Raw genomic sequence first — 19,044 nt, 5'->3', positions numbered from 1 at the left:
CAACGAGGGGCTGTGCTCAAAAAACAACACTAATAAATAACGTAAAATAAACAACGTTAACGAATGAATTTAACAAATGAATCACTTTGCAATATTGCTGTGGAGGAAGAGAATGTTGCTGATCGACTGCGGTCCCAATCCCGTGCGTCTCTCTTCCAAGACGCGCCCACAGACACTAAAGGCCCGCTCTGAAGGCGCACTGGATGCGGGGATACTAAAGATGAAACGTGCCAGCTTTGATAGCGCTGGGAAGCGCTCTTTGTTGAACTTCCACCATTGTAAATACCTTGAGGTTCTTTTCTACATCATCTATTGACATCTTCTCCATCATGTCGCTAGGCAACCTCCCTATCCCGCAGTGTTTTTTTTAGCCGCCCATTCCCGCCCGCAGCAAAATTCAAACCGCCCGCTCCCGCGAGATTTGCGTTGGGTCCCGCGGGACCCGGCGGGACTCAATCCCAATGCAGCCCTCTAGACCCCATTTTGACTTTATGGCATTGAATAAATTGGACTTTCTTTTCAGTGGTGGAAATGTGCAGAATAGCTCCAGATTGAGCATAAGGGCATCACTGGAGTGCTCTGTACCTTGTAAGCACACATTTATTTTGCCTGATAGACTCCTGAAAAATCCAATAAAGCCAGAAAGTGATTGCCATTTTGTATGCAATATGCAGAGAATAGTCAGTGAATAGACTGAGGCTGCAACTAGAGTCAGTGAGACATGTCAATAAAGGCCCAGACACACCAAACCGACATCAAAGAACTAGAGGCGACAAAAGCCAACTGCGGTGACGCTTCACGTCATCTGCATCTGGGCCAAAAAGTTGCACTTGAAAGGAAATAACTCGCTTTTCCGGAAAGTTTGCTTTGGCAAGCTGTTTCGAACTCCTGAATTGAACTTTGTTTTGGCCTAATGTTGTTCAAAATGACCTCACACCAGTTTGTTCTTTGATTTCCCTTGCATTATATCAGGGCCTCAAGATGTGTTTAATCCTCATATAGATCCCTGTTATAGCCGTGTCTGACTATATTCTGTTCTGTCGGTTCTGATCTGTGTCTCTGTGTGACAGGAGGCCATGCAGCAGTGGTATCAACACTACCAAGCACAGACCTACGGCAATACAAGCCAAGAGACGGCTGCAGTTACTGAATGCACAAAAGAGCAACCTCAGGTAAGCACACACATACACATGTCGTTTTTGAGTTAATGAATAATGGGAGATGGAAACACATTTGCTGAATAAATTCTGATGCAGCGAACATTAAACCCATGTGACTAATCAGCGGTTTCCGCTGATGGTGTTTTATTTATTGTTGGTTACTAGGCTACCTATACCATAGGTGCTGATTTATGTTTTTGCTGGTGGTCATATTTCTCTTTGTCCAATTATGCACCTGATGATTTCATTTCACAAAAGTTATAGAGAAATACAGACTGCAAATACATTGAGACTAGCATGGAATTTTGTCACTCAAACTCAGATTGCTTTTAGAAGGAGAAGCTGCCAATAGCTGCTGGTCTAGGATCAGTTTTCTCCATAATATCATATTGGTTTAGCAAACGATCCAGTGCGTAAGGTTTCTATTTACAGTACAGTGTGTTTTGTAGCGTTGAGCAATGTAGCCAATCACAAACATATCTGTTGATTCTTGAACTCAATGGCCAATCAGGGGTGTTTAAGTTAGCACTGAACAAAACTCTGGTGTTTTGAGCGGCAAGTGGATTTTGAGTTCTCCACGCCTGCAAAATCCTCTCATTATAATAAAATAAATACAGTGTAGACATTATGTAAATAAGAAATTCATTGTGCAGTCAGCTTCGTTCATTATAACTCTGTGAGATTGCAATGAACTAAGATGAGGGACAATTTTTTTTTAATGATTATAAAGGGAGCGCTGCGTACTTTCTGTCATGCCGAATCACGTATACAGTATGCTTGCTTTTCTGTTAAAATTAACAGTGGTTTGTGAACGTAGACTCTCTTCTCAATTTTTATTTATTTATTTTTATTTTTGGGGGATAAAATGAATGAAGACTATGTTTTGTTTTTCCATGGGTCCTCTACCATTTTTTCCGTGTCTCCTCAATTGGCGCCTATGACCAATACCACCGTAATCCGCTCGAACAACAATGGAAACGTACCTAATTCGCATTTGGTCTTTTTTTTTTTTTTTAAAGATTCACTTCATGTTTGGATGGAAACCCAGCTAATGTCTCTGTGAGGAAAACAGTGTAATAAACACTAAATAATTTCTTAATGAAAATGTAAAAACGTTAAAGCAGGGGTTCACAAACCTCCTGGGGTTCGTGAGGGTACTGCAGGGATTGAGAAACTAATGAATTAAATCATAAAAAAAAAAAATGTAAAAATAAAAAATAAATCTAAATAAAAATATTTACTTAAAAAATATAAAATATTTTGTTTACCTGCATGTCATTTGACCATTAACTGACATCAGAAAGCCATGACAAAATGTGAATATGTTGTATATTATTGAAATATTAATATTTAATGTGGTACTTCAAGTAAACTAAAAAGCTTTCAGGGGATAGAAAATATCATGAACTCAGGATGAAATCAATAGAAGCCAATGGAAAGTCCCCACCATTATAACAAATGTGTGCTTGTGTTTGTTTGTGTCACAGGTGGTGGTCACCTCCTCATATGGAGACTACAGTTCCTACATGCATGCTGTCAGTCAGTACTATTCTCAGACGCAGATGAGCCAGACAGCTGCTCAAGTCTACCAGCACCGAGATGTCAGCAAGGTACTGTACACTGCACAGACACACTGAAACACATCATGCTTAATCATGCTCAATTTACAGTGTAGATCAACCATCTCTGTCCATCTCAAAAACTCTACAGACTGAAAGGGGATTATACTGTGCAGAAATACACATATACACTGCAGCAGAAATGCTAAATAGTTAACATCATGCCCAAACATCACACACTCTCTGGAGGTAGAAATACTCCAGCCGTCGTTCTTCTGACAGATGTCAGGAAAGTCAAAAGCCTGGACTTCCACTGTGTCTAAGTGTCTCTTGGCTGATACGGCCTCTCTCTATGACGGATCGCTCTTTGACTTACTGCAGATCGTTCATACTGTCATAGACCAAAATAGATCAGAAATGAGACTTTCATTTCTCTGCAGGCATATACAGTATGTAAACTGTATGCATTCAGCAATGCAAAAAGTCTGTACTGACTGTGTTTCCTACCATACTACATTGTAGTCATATTTATAATTAGATACAAATTATGTTTCTGTCCTCATATTTCTAGTTTGAGGACAGAAATATTTCATATTTCTCATCAAATTGTATTAGATTTCTGTCATATTTCTAATTAGATACTTTTGTTCACTACAAATTATTTTATCTTTACAATCAAGTTGAATTGAAAATTTTCAGAATACTTATGCTTTAATGGCAGCAGCATGAATGTTATTGTCCCACTGTCAAAAATGTCTTTAATTAATGGCCTAGAAAAAGTGCACTCTTAAATGTCAGAATATACTGTATATACATGTTTTTGTGTGGTAAAAGTTAGTTCATCTTTCTATGTGTGTGTGTGTGGTGGTGGTATTTGTGTGGGGTGTATGGGCTTATGTAAATGTGGTGGCAGGTGGCGTTACCGGTCAGACACACATTCCTCACTTAGTCTCATGACACTCTCAGGACATGAGATCCTGCTGAAAACACTCCATCACTCCTCAGCACAGCAGCTGGGCCAATGTGTGTGTGAGAGAGAGAGACCTGTAATGTGAATAGTGTGTGTTGCATATTGATAGATAGAGTTTAAATGTTTGATGGTCACAATGTGTCTCTCTATAGGAGGTGGAGTTGGTGAAGACCCCCTTGAGCGCACCTCTGCACACCTCTCTGAATGGCAGTGCTCAGACCCTGCTGCCCACCTATAGTGCCCTTCCCATCATGCCAGGCTTCATCACACCTACACACACGCACACACACACAGCCAGCCCTGCTGCACAGACACCCGCTGTACCCACAGCCAACGACTGGAACAACTACTATTATGTGAGTGTGTGTGTGTCTTTCTAGTTAAAGTGTGTGTGCGAGAAAGACAACTTAGACAAACCACATAGCATGAGACCTGTCTGGAATATTAGGACTAAAACAGATACCTGAAAAATTACAGTTTAGATTTCAGGACAAAATGTGTCATTTTAGTTGAAAAGGTTAAGGTGCCGTCACGTTAGTTAAAATTAGGTGAAATTTTGCAGGGCAAAGAGGGTCAGTTGTCCATTATCAATAGTGTAGCGATGCATGAAACACAATTACTCATCTGAGGTCACTTGCAAACTAGGCTTCCATAGTAGAGTAAAAATTTAAAAAGGTAATTATGACTTTATATTTCCTTAATTGTTACTATTTTACAATGTGTATTTAAATCACACAACTGCCGATCAGGCATAACATTATGACCACCTTCCTAATATTGTGTTGGTCCAACTTTTGCCAAAACAGCCCTGACCCGTTGAGGCATGGACTCCACTAGACCCCTGAAGGTGTGCTGTGGTTTCTGGCACCAAGATATTAGCAACAGATCCTTTAAGTCCTGTAAGTTGTGAGGTGGGGCCTCCATGGAATGGACTTGTTTGTTCAGCACATCCCACAGATGCTCGATTGGATTGAGATCTGGGGGCTTTGGAGGTCAAGTCAACACCTCAAACTCATTGTTGTGCTCCTCAAAACATTCCTGAACGATTTTTGCTTTGTGGCAGGGCACATTATCCTGCTGAAAGAGGCCACAGCCACCAGAGAATACTGTTTCCATGAAAGGGTGTACATGGTCTGCAACAATGCTTAGGTAGGTGGTACGTGTCAAAGTAACATCCACATGGATGGCAGGACCCAAGGTTTCCCAGCAGAACATTGCCAAAAGCATCACACTGCTTCTGCCGGCTTGCCTTTTTCCCATAGTGCATCATTGTGCCATGCGTTCCCCAGGTAAGCGACGCACACACACCCGGACATCCACGTGATGTAAAAGAAAACGTCATTCATCAGACCAAGCCACCTTCTTCCATTGCTCCGTGGTCCAGTTCTGATGCTCACGTGCCCACTGTTGGAGCTTTCGGTGGTGGACAGGGGTCAGCATGGGCACCGTGACTGGTCTGTAGCTATGCATCCCCATACGCAACAAACTGCGATGCACTGTGTATTCTGACACCTTTCTATAAGTACCAGCAATTTGAGCTACAGTAGCTCGTCTGTTGAATCGGATCACACAGGCCAGCCTTCTTTCCCCACGTGCGTCAATGAGCCTTGGCCACCCATGAACCTGCCGCCGGTTCACCACTGTTCCTTCCTTGGACCACTTTTGATAGATACTGACCCACTGCAGACTGGGAACACCTCACAAGAGCTGCAGTTTTGGAGATGACCCAGTTGTCTAGCCATCACAATTTGGCTCTTGTCAAACTCGTTCAAATCCTTACACTTGCCCATTTTTCCTGCTTCTAACACAACTTTGAGGATGAAATGTTCACTTGCTGCCTAATATATCCCACCCACTAACAGGTGCCGTGATGAAGAGATAATCAGTGTTATTCACTTCACCTGTCAGTGGTCATAATGTTATGCCTGATCGGCTTATAATGAATACATCTTGTGTTATCCTGAATCACTATGATACACCTATTTTAGACCGGGCAAGACGCCAATCCCTCCGGCTACGGTGTCATGCAGTTTTGTTTAATAACCGCTGGAATGCCAAAAGTTACATTGTGTACCTTTTTATATATATATATATATATATATATATATATATATATATTATATATATATATATAAATTAAATTATATAATTTAATTTATATTAAATTATATAATTTAATATAAATTATATTTATATTTATTTTTTTTATTTATTTTTTTTTTTTTTATGTTGTAGTCAATTAATGATCAAATAGTCAAAATAATTTCCTATTTTGATGTTTTAATCGAACTTGTAGTCATTAATAACAAATCCCCAAACCAGTATATATTATATATACACATATATACACATAGATACATATACATATATATATATATATATATACACACACACACACACATATATATATACGTGTATATGTGTGTGTGTGTATGTATGTTTATATATATATATATATATATATATATATATATATATATATATATATATATTATTTTATGTAGATTACAGCCTCACAACATGCCTATAGTTAATTATCACTAACCATAAAGCACTACATTATTTCAGCTCCATCACAGGAAGTTTTGAATTGATAATTATAAATAAAAAAATAAATAAAAATATTGATAACATAAGAGTGTAAAAATGTCTAATAATGACCTTAATGAGTAAATACCATTGCCACATCACATTATTTTGTTTCCATTGTTGTGTACTAACAGGTTTTTAGGGGTTTCATGAGGCCAATACGTGTACACACAATGAAATATCAAGCATCATTACAGTCATAAGTGGTGCAAATATGATACTTTACATTGAATAAAGGCCTACTTGTTTATATACTAATACTAGTATAATTAGTTGAATGATATATAGATCGATAGATAAGACAGATAGATCGGTCAACTTAACATATGGGGTGTGTGTGTGTGTGCGCATGTTTCTGCTCTGCTTGTTGGTGAAGATGAAAACCAGTAGGAGTCTGGCAGTAACTTTATTCTTCAGTTGGAAGTAGAAGACTGACACATTGAGAGATAAACACCTCTAACTGCGCTTCACTGATTCAACAATAGGCTCTTTATCGTAGTGCAAGAGTCAGAGAAAATTCTTCAGACGCGTGTGTGGGCTGAGGGAGACGCCGTCACTCATTTACTGTATGGAACACAAAAAAACCCGTCAGTCATTTACTGTATGTCACTCAAACTCAAGCATACAGTTAATAATGAGTCATGTAGATCATCATCATCAAACAGGTGAAATCATTCTAATCACTACTGTTATAATCAACCTCTCTTTCTCTCTCTCTCTCTCTCCTAGAGTCAGGCTAGAGGGCAAAAGAGAGAATACCCAACACTGCCTACACAGGAGGTGACATCAGAGGGGCCGTATGTAGGCCAGCACTCACAAGGTCTTGGAGGCCAGTACGCAGACTACTTCAAGAAGAAGAGGATCTAACTCGCACTCGCTCTCACTCCTCACTGTATGTTGTCGTTGTCATGTCCAGGCCTTAACTCTTAGTCTATAACTGATATTTATGAAAAGATTGTACATTTTATTGTGCAGAAGGAGGTTTATTCCCCTTCTTGAACCTTCTGTGGATCTGGGTACTGTTCATATTTCTGTTCAACACCAGGCAGGACCTCCCAAGATTGTCCCAAATGATGCGTTAAGATAATTAGTATATTCTGTTCTGCCTTTTTACCTCTCTCGCAGGCGGGGCACACCATTCCACTCCAGAGGGGGGGGGGTTCCGCGTCCGTGTTTTACTGTACTAACGGTCAAGGGCTGATAAAGATAGAGCTACACTCAGAGAATAACAATTTTCAAAGATTTTTTTTCCTGACAGGGTAGGGCATAGCCAATGTATATTGTATATTCTGCAAAATGAGTGTATTTTTTACAGTGTACAGACATTATGAAAATATTATTAATATTACGTCTTGCTTAACGTGTCATTGTTTATCTTGACTATCAATCCGCTTTCTTAAGCGTACAGGAAATGCACATACTCGCGCGTGTCGTATCTTTGACGATTAATCTTTAACATGTCTGTACATACTGCTGTATCTGTAGGAACGATCAGCCATTCTGAATACTGCAGGAGCCTTAAAACACGGCGCTCAGAGAAGACATGGCTAAGGCAATAACCTCTACCGTCTCTGGAGAAACCGCTACCGCATACTTTAAGGTGACTTTCCCTCCAGATGTCGGTTGGGTGACCTTCATACAACCTTCAGCTACAATGCTGCCAGTGGTTTGTTTTAATAACATTAAGAGTAATAATATATTACTATAGCAGTAGTAATAATCTGTTGGAAGGGTTCAAGTGCTACGTATAGGATAGAAACCTGGCAAAATGTCTGGATGCACACACCCACATGGTAATAATCTAGCATAATGCCTTTATATGGATATTAGTCGGCTGTTGTTCTGTGGTTTAATCTCTTTACATCTTTAATGGTGAGAGTCTATTATTTTTGGTGATTTTATGCTGCAAAAATCCCGTTTTTAATCCGTATAAGTCTTTTTTTTTTTTTTTATGTGTTTTTGAAAAAGATAAATATACATGAGGCAAAATAAGTGAGATATTAAGATCTTGAAGATGCCATGTTGTCATGTTTTTTTTTTTCTAAATTTAAACTTAAAAAAAGTGCTACAAATCTCCCAATGGATCAAATTAAGTCTTAAAGTCACATCAAACATTAAAATTCTGCCATTCCATCCTCATGTTGTTCAAAACATGTTATTTTAGTATTATTTATATAACATAAAAAAGTAGCTTTTATTTTTATATTTTCAGTTTTCATTTTACATTTTGGTGCCTTTGTCGTGTTTTTAGCTTTCGTTTCATTTTAATATTTCTATTTAGCTTTATTTTCACTTCAGATGTAGTTTTAGCAATTTTAGTACTCCAACATTGATCATTTTTATGTGTTTTTAAAGTTTAAGCATATTTTATTTCAGCTTCATTTCAATTAAAACCCTTTTTTAATAGTTTTAGGTTTAGTTTTAGGTCCTTACAATGGAAGTCAGCGAGGTTTAATTTTGTTTTGGACACCATTGAGTTTCATTGTATGGACAAAACAGTTGAAACATTCTTCATAATTACAGAGTAAGGACATGAGGGTGAGTAGCGACAGAATTTTGAACTATCCCTTTTACTTTGCATTGAGCTTGTTTAGATATTATTAGTGGTAAACGAGACAGAAACTCATTAAGGATGGGTTTTTTGCAGTATGCAGTGTTGATTACTGGTCGGACGCAGTCTGCCAACAGATTGTCTTGAAAGGAGCTGTCATACAGGCGTTTGCCTGGCATGTTCATCCGTTTATGATTAAGGCTGTGTGCCTTCTTTTTTCTACACTATTGAAGTGATTGTCACTTAGTTGTTCTCTTGCTGAAAGCCATTCTTTCACCTCCACAACAAACTGACAACACATCTGAGGAGGAGCCTCTGTTATTGCGTCCTATTTATGTTGCTTTATTGTGTTATGACAAGTATAAAGACAATCCCAAATTTACATCTGTACCTGAGACTCTGCGTCCCACTTTTAGCACAAAACCACCATTTATAAACACAGAGGCCTTTTTTCTTTTCTTTTTTTGAAGGAATACTAGAAATGGTTAAGTTCTTAGTTTACATATCTCTTGTTAGTTTAGTTTGACTTGTGCTGTTTGTTTCTAGATAGAAATAAGTATCAGAAATACGATTTGTTGTGAAATGACACGCTACAGGGATTATAAAGCACATGTATTTCTGGTCACCTTCCCATGTGTCTTCTCTCTCCTGTTCTTCAATCGTACTACTGCTCCAAATGAGGTGACACTTTCACCTTGAAAAGAGAGGTTTGACTTTGTTTATTCCTGTTATTTTCATATAAAACTACATAACTAAATTAATTGTTTCTATAGAAAGCTGAAGGATGGAAAATTGTGCCTATTTGCATTTACTAACCTGGTATTTCTTACCATTTTTGCTTATGGCCATACTGATGTTCCCCTTGTATTTCTTGTCAAGACTGTAACGTATCGTTCCGATTCTGCACATCTGTCCACTCACCGCGAGGTCACTTTTACCCCTCTGAATGTCATGAACGTCGTGTATGTGTGCACTTGTATCTCAAAGCTTTGCAATACTGAAGTGTCTCTTAATGATGTAGAAGGTGTTCAAACACGCAGGGTTTTCAACACTATTGTGCTTTGTATTCATATTGCAGCCTGTTTTTAGTTTACAAGGTTGTAGTTTGTTTGGATTTTTTTTTTCACCTTGAATTAAAATTTTGCAATATTTTATAATCCAAACTCTATTGATATTGCTTTACTGTGAATAAGCTATTTTTAGAAACAGTGGAATTGAAGCATGCGTATACTCCTGCAATACAAGAAACTTTTTTCTTCTTTTTTCAGTAGATGTTTCAGAGCTCAACGCTTTTGAGTATTTAACTACAACAACAAAAAAAATGTATTTATTTATGTGTATTTATGTACCGTTCTATCCAATTCTGTTGTCATTCTTTTTGAGGAAAATAGGTTTGGGTTTAATTTTGAGCAGATGGAATTGTTTTGCAATCCACATTAAAGGACAGAAAAACGATGGCCGTTATGTTTCAATTTTCTTCTTTGACCGTTCTCAACTTGAGAATACATTTCACAATTCATTCAGTGCATAACCATGTGACACGTCCACCTGGGAGATGAATCATTTTCCTTTTTCAGGAACCATGTGTGAGGATTAACCATAATCTGATAATCAGATGGGAATTAGCGTGTCTTTGAATATTTAGCCTTCCTTTAGCTATATGAATAACAACTAAAGCCTTTAAGCGTTTTAAGGCAAAAAACTAAATTTCACTGTTCACACCCTGATCCTCATCAGCATCCATCTTTTAGACATTAACAAAAAACTTCTACAGGGGATATTTTGTTACTCTTTTTAATTCAATTTTGATAAAAAAAAAAAACAGATAAAATACTAAAGGTTTTTTTGTTTGTTTTTTACATGGTTAAATTCAGTTTCTGAAAGTTAGCTGAGCCCAGAATATAATTTGCACAACATAAAATGTGAATTTTTCTTGACATTTCATAATCTCTACTGTCCCCTAGTGCCTATTTTAGGCATTAAACCCCTGACAAATATCCTTCCACATGCTGTTCTCAGAATCATCCTCTTCAGTTTTCCGTGGCAAATGTGAAGCTCAGAGAGGAAGTACAGTTATTAAAACGTGGCAACATAGTGCATCTTGACTGGCGCATGCTGTTTCAAAGTTCTCCAGTAATCCAGCACATTCGTTTGGAATTTTCCAAGGAGGACAGCTGTCCGATCCAAGTCAGACAAACCTACAGTCTTTGAGCGCTTAACATACTTTGCACGTCAATAGCCTCACGAAAAGGGGCACAATCCACTCGACATTCACTTATCAAAGCTCCAAACCATGGACCACACATGTAAATCTACATTCTGTCACGTTCCTCGTCTTCCAAAGAACAACAGTCCTCTTTTATCACAACAAGGTTCAGTCTCTGTGGTTGCATATGCCTCACGATGGGCAGATTCCATACAACACATGCTGTAATGCACCTTGGGAAATAATGGGTTATTCATACATGCATCATGGTGGCTGCAGTGACACTGAGGCACAATATGAAGCAGAGGAGCTGAGTGTGTCACTCAAGTCAGATTCTTGACTCACCTCATTTTTGCGCACGTCTGGTGAACTCGAATCTGGTCTCTATTTGAACGAAGAGAAAAATGAGCGGTTCGAACTGGCAGTTACATGTTTGCATATTCAGGAGAGAGGCCGGGCAGCGCTCTTCTGCCCGCTTCAGTGGTTCTAGCAGTTTCTTTGTGGCTATTTCGAATGGCCTGCAGTTTATCTACGAGGTCGTAATGTGAGGGATACAGTAAGAAGGAGAGTATATTTGAAAGTGCTACATTGCACAGTTATACTTTTTTTTTTTTCTTTCTTTTTTTTTTCTTCCACATGGGGATTTTGTCTCTATGGGACTGTCTCTTGCAAAAGTCTGTATCCCATCTTATTTCCACAGTTACTGATTGTCAATCATCTGCTGGAAGTTGGCAATCAGGCCTTTGAAGTCGATCCTTTTTTCAGGTGTCGCCTCCCAGCATTTCCTCATCAGACTGTACAACTGTCAAAACACAAAGATCACAATCAGACACACGGCCTGGAGCGCAGCTCATAACTGCCGTTTAATCATCTAACCTTCACCATAAGAAACCTGTGATTCTGTAATGCATAAAGCATGAAACAAAGAATGGCTGCAAGGGGCCTGCTTGTGAAATTGTGAAATGTTCATGTCAGAAATGGCTGTACCAAATAATACTTTTATGTAGATAAATAAATAAAATAATATTAAAGAATACATTTTAAAAGTAAACAATAACAAATTTAGTTCAATTAAAAATGCATACATAAATAAAAAATAATAAAAAAAATTATAAAATAATAAATAAAATAGACCATCAAAACAATGCATTATTATACTAATATATATTAAACTGACATTAAAATGTTTATATATAAACCCGATTCCAAAAAAGTTGGGACACTGTACAAATTGTGAATAAAAACAGAATGCAATGATGTGGAAGTTTCAAATTTCAATATTTTATTCAGATTACAACATAAATGACATATTAAATGTTGAAACTAAGAAAATGTATCATTTTAAGGGAAAAATAAGTTGATTTTAAATTTCATGGCATCAACATATATCAAAAAAGTTGGGACAGGGCCATGTTTACCACTGTGTGGCATCCCCTCTTCTTTTTATAACGGTCTGCAAACGTCTGGGGACTGAGGAGACAAGTTGCTCAAGTTTAGGGATAGGAATGTTGTCCCATTCTTGTCTAATACAGGCTTCTAGTTACTCAACTGTCTTAGGTCTTCTTTGTCGCATTTTCCTCTTTATGATGCGCCAAATGTTTTCTATGGGTGAAAGATCTGGACTGCAGACTGGCCATTTCAGTACCCGGATCCTTCTTCTACACAGCCATGATGTTGTAATTGATGCAGTATGTGGTCTGGCATTGTCATGTTGGAAAATGCAAGGTCTTCCCTGAAAGAGACAACGTCTGGATGGGAGCATATGTTGTTCTAGAACTTGGATATACCTTTCAGCATTGATGGTGCCTTTCCAGATGTGTAAGCTGCCCATGCCACACGCACTCATGCAACCCCATACCATCAGAGATGCAGGCTTCTGAACTGAGCACTAATAACAACTTGGGTTGTCCTCTTTAGTCCAGATGACATGGCGTCCCAGTTTTCCAAAAAGAACTTCAAATTTTGATTCGTCTGACCACAGAACAGTTTTCCACTTTGCCACAGTCCATTTTAAATGAGCTTTGGCCCAGAGAAAACACCTGCGCTTCTGGATCATGTTTAGATATGGCTTCTTTTTTGACCTATAGAGTTTTAGCCGGCACGGTGGATTGTGTTCACCGACAATGTTTTCTGGAAGTATTCCTGAGCCCATGTTGTGATTTCCATTACAGTAGCATTCCTGTATGCGATGCAGTGCCGTCTAAGGGCCCGAAGATCACGGGCATCCAGAATGGTTTTCCGACCTTGACCCTTACGCACAGAGATTGTTCCAGATTCTCTGAATCTTTGGATGATATTATGCACTGTAGATGATGATAACTTCAAACTCTTTGCAATTTTTCTCTGAGAAACTCCTTTCTGATATTGCTCCACTATTTTTCGCCGCAGCATTGGGGGAATTGGTGATCCTCTGCCCATCTTGACTTCTGAGAGACACTGAGAGACACTGCCACTCTGAGAGGCTCTTTTTATACCCAATCATGTTGCCAATTGACCTAATAAGTTGCAAATTGATCCTCCAGCTGTTCCTTATATGTACATTTAACTTCTCCGGCCTCTTATTGCTACCTGTCCCAACTTTTTTGGAATGTGTAGCTCTCATGAAATCCAAAACGAGCCAATATTTGGCATGACATTTTTTAAAATTTTTCACTTTCAACATTTGATATGTTATCTATATCCTACTGTGAATAAAATATAAGTTTATGAGATTTGTAAATTATTGCATTCCTTTTTTATTCACAATTTGTACAGTGTCCCAACTTTTTTGGAATCGGTTTTATATATATATATATATATATATATATATATATATATATATATATATATATATATATATATATATATATATATATATATATATATATATATATATATATATATATATATGATACATTTCTTCAGGATTTTTTGATGAACAAAGTTCAGAACAGCAGCATTTATTTGAAATGGAAATCTTTAGTAACAATATAAATGCCTTTACTGTCACTTTTGAGCAATTTATTGCATCCTTGCTGAATAAAAAGAATAATTCAACAAAATATATAAACATCTTACTGACCCCTTTTGAACAGTAGTGTAAAAATACAGCATTTTGTTTTAGTTAAGCTATACATTACCCTCTCTGAGCAGCTGTCTGGTTTTGGAAGTCTCTTTCCCTCCTCCAGGACTTTGACCAATCGCGTAACAGTCATTTGGCCATGTGTTGGACCAATCATCTTTAGGAACACCTGTGGGGGTGGAGCAAAGTGGGATCAGTGACCTGATTTACAATTAAGCTCTGAGGTATTAAACATCCATCCACGTCTCCTCTAGCAAACTACCTTTAACCCTTGAATGTGTCCAGTGTGTGAGGAAGCATTAAACTGTGCGTCTGCATTGCATACAATGTGAAAATCTGACAAATCCCTCAATACAGACATTTCCCCCAAAAGCGGCACACAGAAAAAAAAAAAGTGAGGATTGGTGTGCAGACGTCTACCGCAGCCTGTGGGCAAGACATCTGCCACTGTGGGCACAGACTGGCACCATCTGCCATGTTCTCAGAGACAGAGAAAACGACCAGACTCACCAGCACCTCCTAAACAAGAGCTTCTTTCAGCCTACAGAAATTAACATGGGCTTTCTAAGAAGTGTGCTACAAGTGCTCGGTTCTGCTTCATAACAAATCTGTATTACCCTCCTGCTGTGTATAATCAAACACTGAATTAAAAATGCAATCATAAGTAAAACACTTACATAAGGAAATATTTACATAATACATTTGCATAAAAATAACTAAAGTCTATCCAATGTGTCTGTCAAAGTGCAGCTGTGATATTTTGTGATATTACTGATATTTGTGGTATTTTTTTAATCCTCTTATGCTTTTATGTCTCTCCTTTTTATATATTATTTGTGTATAGGCCTGTTCTTTTTAATAAATACCTTTAGTTTCATTTTTTATTAATTTATTATTTTCAATTTGTATTTTTAAAATTGTTTTTTTCTTTGACCATTCTTATTTAAAGCACTTTGAATTGCCACTGTGTATGAAATGTGATATGCAAATAAACTTGCCTTTCCTTGACTACTAACAGAAAGCTTCACTGCTGTTATGATAAAAACATTATATATGATTAAATTAAGAAACAAACTAATGAGGGTTTCCAGACTAGTGCTACTGAATTTCTCTTCTTTTTTTTTTTGAAAGAATGTAAAGACTTGAAGTGTGAACTTGTAATGGCCACAAGACTGCAGGATGTCATATTTGTCATTTTAGATTTCAGAAGGGTGTTTAAATGGATCTCTAATTTACCCACACTTTGCAAAATTCAACCTTCACAGGGAGTTTGATTGACAGGCGATCATGACACTGAATCCACCATTTTGTCAGACAAACAAACAAACAGCAGAGTTAATAAATTAAGGCCCCGATATACTTCAAACGAAATCGAAGAACAAACTGATGTGACGTCATTTCAAACTAAATCGGGCCAAAACAAACACCTTTGTACTACCATTGGTCCGTGGCGATTACGTAATAGGTGGGTGTGTGCAAAGGCTAAGCCTTCTTTCACATAGAAATCTTTTCCCATTAATTTCTCCTGTTCAATCCACGGAGGTCAGACGCCCACGAGTGAAAACATGAACACATTGGAGAGCTGCTTTATAGTAGAAAATGAAGTTCTATTTTTGATGAAATGAGACACTGACACTGCTTTTTTATGTTTAATATGGTAAAGCTGCTTGATTTTAAGCAATCTATTATATAAAGTGCTCCATAAATAAATGTGACGTGACTTTACTAGAGTGCCGAATTGCAAAGCTTGTGCAAACAAACATAACCACGTTGCTATGATCAGATGCTTTTCTTATGCTTTATTAAAATGCTTGCTGTGTTCTCAATTTTGCTGTGCGTTTATTTTGTTATTGAGAGAAAAGCGCGCAGCACATATTTACATATTTATCTAAACGCCGCTCTCAGCATTGTGGGCGGTGTCAGATGTTTGATAACAGTATATTGCTGCTCATGTTTTCAAACTTCATTTTACCCCTAAACGTGAGTATATAGGGGAATTTAATGTAGGTGGACTTGGACTTGAAAAAGTGTGTATTGATGTCTTTCTGCAGTTGAAACAACATATACCTTCTAATGTTAATTCACATTTATTACTAGTAGGAATAGATGATCGGCTCACATGCTGCTTGAACTTAGACATTACAGCAATCTGTCACGACACATTAAAAAGCCACAAAACGGAATTTATGGTTTGAATTCATTTGAAAGCCGTAACCTGCTCTGTCTTATCTGCCAGCGTGTTGTCAGTGTCCTCTTTGGTCCACGGTGTATTTTTCACTCTGTGAGAACACGTGGCGCGAGAGCGCCATTGCTTATCGGACAAAGCGATAGTAACAAAGGAGGACAGGTCTTCACGAAGGGTCAAACTGCATCACCAAAGTGTAGACTTGAAGCTGGTGTTCAGTGGCTTAGGGTTTTTGAGACAAGACTAAAAACAATGGCTGGCCACTCACCGACATAGGGCTGCATGAGGTATCACAGTATGTGAGGAGCTCATACATGGTCACTCCAAAAGACCAGACGTCAGACGCCCTGTAGAACTTGCAGTGGATCAGGCACTCTGGAGCATACCTGAGAAAAGGAGAGAAAGAATCATTACAAAGTAGATTTTCCAGAGGCATTTGATAATTGTACATAATTCCATCAAGGAATTACATATAATTCCATCATTACCAAAGCATATGGTTCATATCAAATTTAATTGTACTTGGTCATTGCTAAATATCTGCACCTTTAATGAGTGAGGCTTACCAGAACACTGGACTGTCCAGATCATCTTTCACCGTGTAGTAACCCTCATTATCTTTAATGCTTTTGGTCAGGCCAAAGTCTCCGATCTTTACCGTGCTTTCATTCTCCACCAGAACATTCCGGGCAGCCAGGTCTCTGTGGATGTAGTTGCGAGAGCCCAGGTAGTCCATGCCCTGGAGTAAGAGGTCAGAAAACAGCAGGGTTGAGCAGAATGTTACAATGCAGGTCTGTATTACAAACAGAAAGCCAGAGCATGAGAACACAAAGGATCATTGTAAGCAGCTGTTGTTATTATTATTGGTCTCAGAGTACAAAACCACAAGGACAACAAACAACCACAGCAAAAATAAGTCAAGTGCAAAGCAAATGCTGTCAAAATGATATAACATAATATGTTATACAGGGTAAGATTTAAAAAAAAGAAAGAAAATAAACATTTTATTCAGCAGCCAAGGACACATTAAATTGATCAAGTGACAATAAAGACAATTTCCATGTGACACTGAAGACTGAAGTAATGGCTGCTGAAAGTAATTTTGCTCCCATGTGAACAGACCTTTTGGTTGTGATTCTTTCTGCTTTTACATTTTTGTTTCATTGTGCTGGTGTTTTTTTCTGCTTGGAAAGTTACCGTAAATCAGTGGTCTCAAACTGCCAGCCCGCGGGCCATTTACGGCCCGTCCTCCCCCTCTACCCGGCCCGCAACTAATCTCAAAAATAAAACATAATCCGGCCCGCTCAATTATTATTATTCCCTAGTTGCTACCTGACTGATATGCAAAGTCGCCGTTCTATGGGGGTATATCGCGTCACATAAGCGGCCGCGCCGCATTCTTCTTTCCAATGCGCTTTCGCTCCAGTGGCGTCTGTCGTTGCTATGCAACCATGAGCCGCGCTCTCAACAGCTTCCCTTCTATTATGAGCGCGCTTGCCTAAATCACAGTAAAAGCACTCGACTAAGTCACGAGCGTCGTTTAAAACCACCGAAATGTGTCCGATAAAACCATTAAAAGTTACAGATGTTCAAACGGCATCTTGGACAAATGTGTCTCAGCTGCGTGAGCGCAAGTGTCTGTCAAGAAACAGAAGAGAAATGTATTCAGGGATTGTATTTGTTCAGTACAGTGATGTTTAGTGCAAGATTTTAATATTATTTAAGCTAACATAAAGTAAGGGAAAATACTTCCACTAAATGTTAAAAACTAATAATGTATGTAACAATGAGAGCTTTTTATTTTTTTGGCAAAATAAAGTTGATATAGCTCCAGTTTTTTTGTTTATTTCTGACCCCTCCACGCCACAAGTTTTGCTGGTTTTGTTCCTAAATTACACATTTTTTTATTCCATGCACCTTGTTGGATGTGAGAAGTTGCACCAGACTATTGCAATTAATAGTATTATATTAGTAATAGTATTATATAATTATATTACACTCTGTAACAATGAGAGAGACAATGCTGTTTACATTTAGTAAATAAAATATTTATAGTATAGGTATAAAAACATTTTAGTTGGCCTAATGAAAGTAAATGAGAAATAATGCAAAGGAAAGTAAATTTTCTGAAATGTTGCGCTTTTCAGAATATGGCCCTCCTATGAGGTGTCAATCACAGAAATGGCCCCCCGCCAATTTGAGTTTGAGACCCCTGCCGTAAATAGTCAAGGACAACTAGAGAAGCATTGTAATCCATTCACATATTGTGTTACCTGGCAGATCTGTACAGCATAGTTGAGAAGGGTTTTAAGGTCTATGTGAGCTTTGTTTCTGGGAAGGTATTCCTTCAGACTGCCTGCCGGCAAAAACTCCATGATGAGCTTAATGGATATCCCACCTAAAATCAAAAATATGGAAAGATTCGCTCAAGCAACTCTTGCAATTGGCACCAAAAGTCATTACGGCATTATATTATTTATGATGTTCAAAATTTTGGTTTACCCTCTTCGTTGCAAATGCCCTTATATTTGACAATGTTCTCATGATAAAGTTCTCTTAGGATGTGAATCTCACACCACAGGTTACTGCTCTGCTCTTCTCGGTTCTCTGGCTTTAAAGACTTCACAGCCACCAGCTCTCCGGTCCGATCTCCCCGCGGGTCATATCTGCACAACTCCACCTTCCCAAAATGACCCTGAAAACACAGATGTACTTTAGTCCAACCAGAAGATGGTCAGTTAAATAAGCATTTTGTTCATGAAT

General features: G+C 38.1%; 2 protein-coding genes across 6 annotated transcripts in view; one reads left to right on the top strand and one right to left on the bottom strand.

Moving 5' to 3' along the window:
* The window catches only part of raver2 (ribonucleoprotein, PTB-binding 2), an 80,865-nt gene extending 72,104 nt beyond the window's left edge, over positions 1 to 8,761 (top strand). For 2 of the 4 annotated variants that reach the window (XM_067374693.1, XM_067374695.1), the window contains 4 exons: positions 1,071 to 1,172; positions 2,648 to 2,770; positions 3,842 to 4,045; positions 7,008 to 8,761. In XM_067374693.1, coding sequence (XP_067230794.1) covers positions 1,071 to 1,172; positions 2,648 to 2,770; positions 3,842 to 4,045; positions 7,008 to 7,145 — 567 coding nt within the window. In that variant the 3' untranslated portion in view covers positions 7,146 to 8,761. The remainder of the gene's footprint in view (positions 1 to 1,070; positions 1,173 to 2,647; positions 2,771 to 3,841; positions 4,046 to 7,007) is intronic. The other 2 variants (XM_067374692.1, XM_067374694.1) reach the window with 1 other exon arrangement.
* Positions 8,762 to 10,621: 1,860 nt separating this feature from the next.
* Positions 10,622 to 19,044, bottom strand: part of jak1 (Janus kinase 1) — a 36,195-nt gene continuing 27,772 nt past the window's right edge. For both annotated transcript variants that reach the window (XM_067374691.1, XM_067374690.1), the window contains exons 19-24: positions 18,784 to 18,976; positions 18,555 to 18,679; positions 16,848 to 17,020; positions 16,550 to 16,667; positions 14,155 to 14,265; positions 10,622 to 11,837 (exon numbers count right to left, since the gene is read on the bottom strand). In XM_067374691.1, the coding sequence (XP_067230792.1) occupies positions 11,736 to 11,837; positions 14,155 to 14,265; positions 16,550 to 16,667; positions 16,848 to 17,020; positions 18,555 to 18,679; positions 18,784 to 18,976 (822 nt within the window). In that variant the 3' untranslated portion in view covers positions 10,622 to 11,735. The remainder of the gene's footprint in view (positions 11,838 to 14,154; positions 14,266 to 16,549; positions 16,668 to 16,847; positions 17,021 to 18,554; positions 18,680 to 18,783; positions 18,977 to 19,044) is intronic.

The sequence above is a fragment of the Chanodichthys erythropterus genome, chromosome 21, assembly GCF_024489055.1.
Source record: "Chanodichthys erythropterus isolate Z2021 chromosome 21, ASM2448905v1, whole genome shotgun sequence".
Lineage (NCBI taxonomy): Eukaryota > Metazoa > Chordata > Actinopteri > Cypriniformes > Xenocyprididae > Chanodichthys > Chanodichthys erythropterus.
The sequence above is the reverse complement of the archived record's forward strand: the minus strand, read 5'-3'. Positions and strand labels throughout refer to the sequence as shown.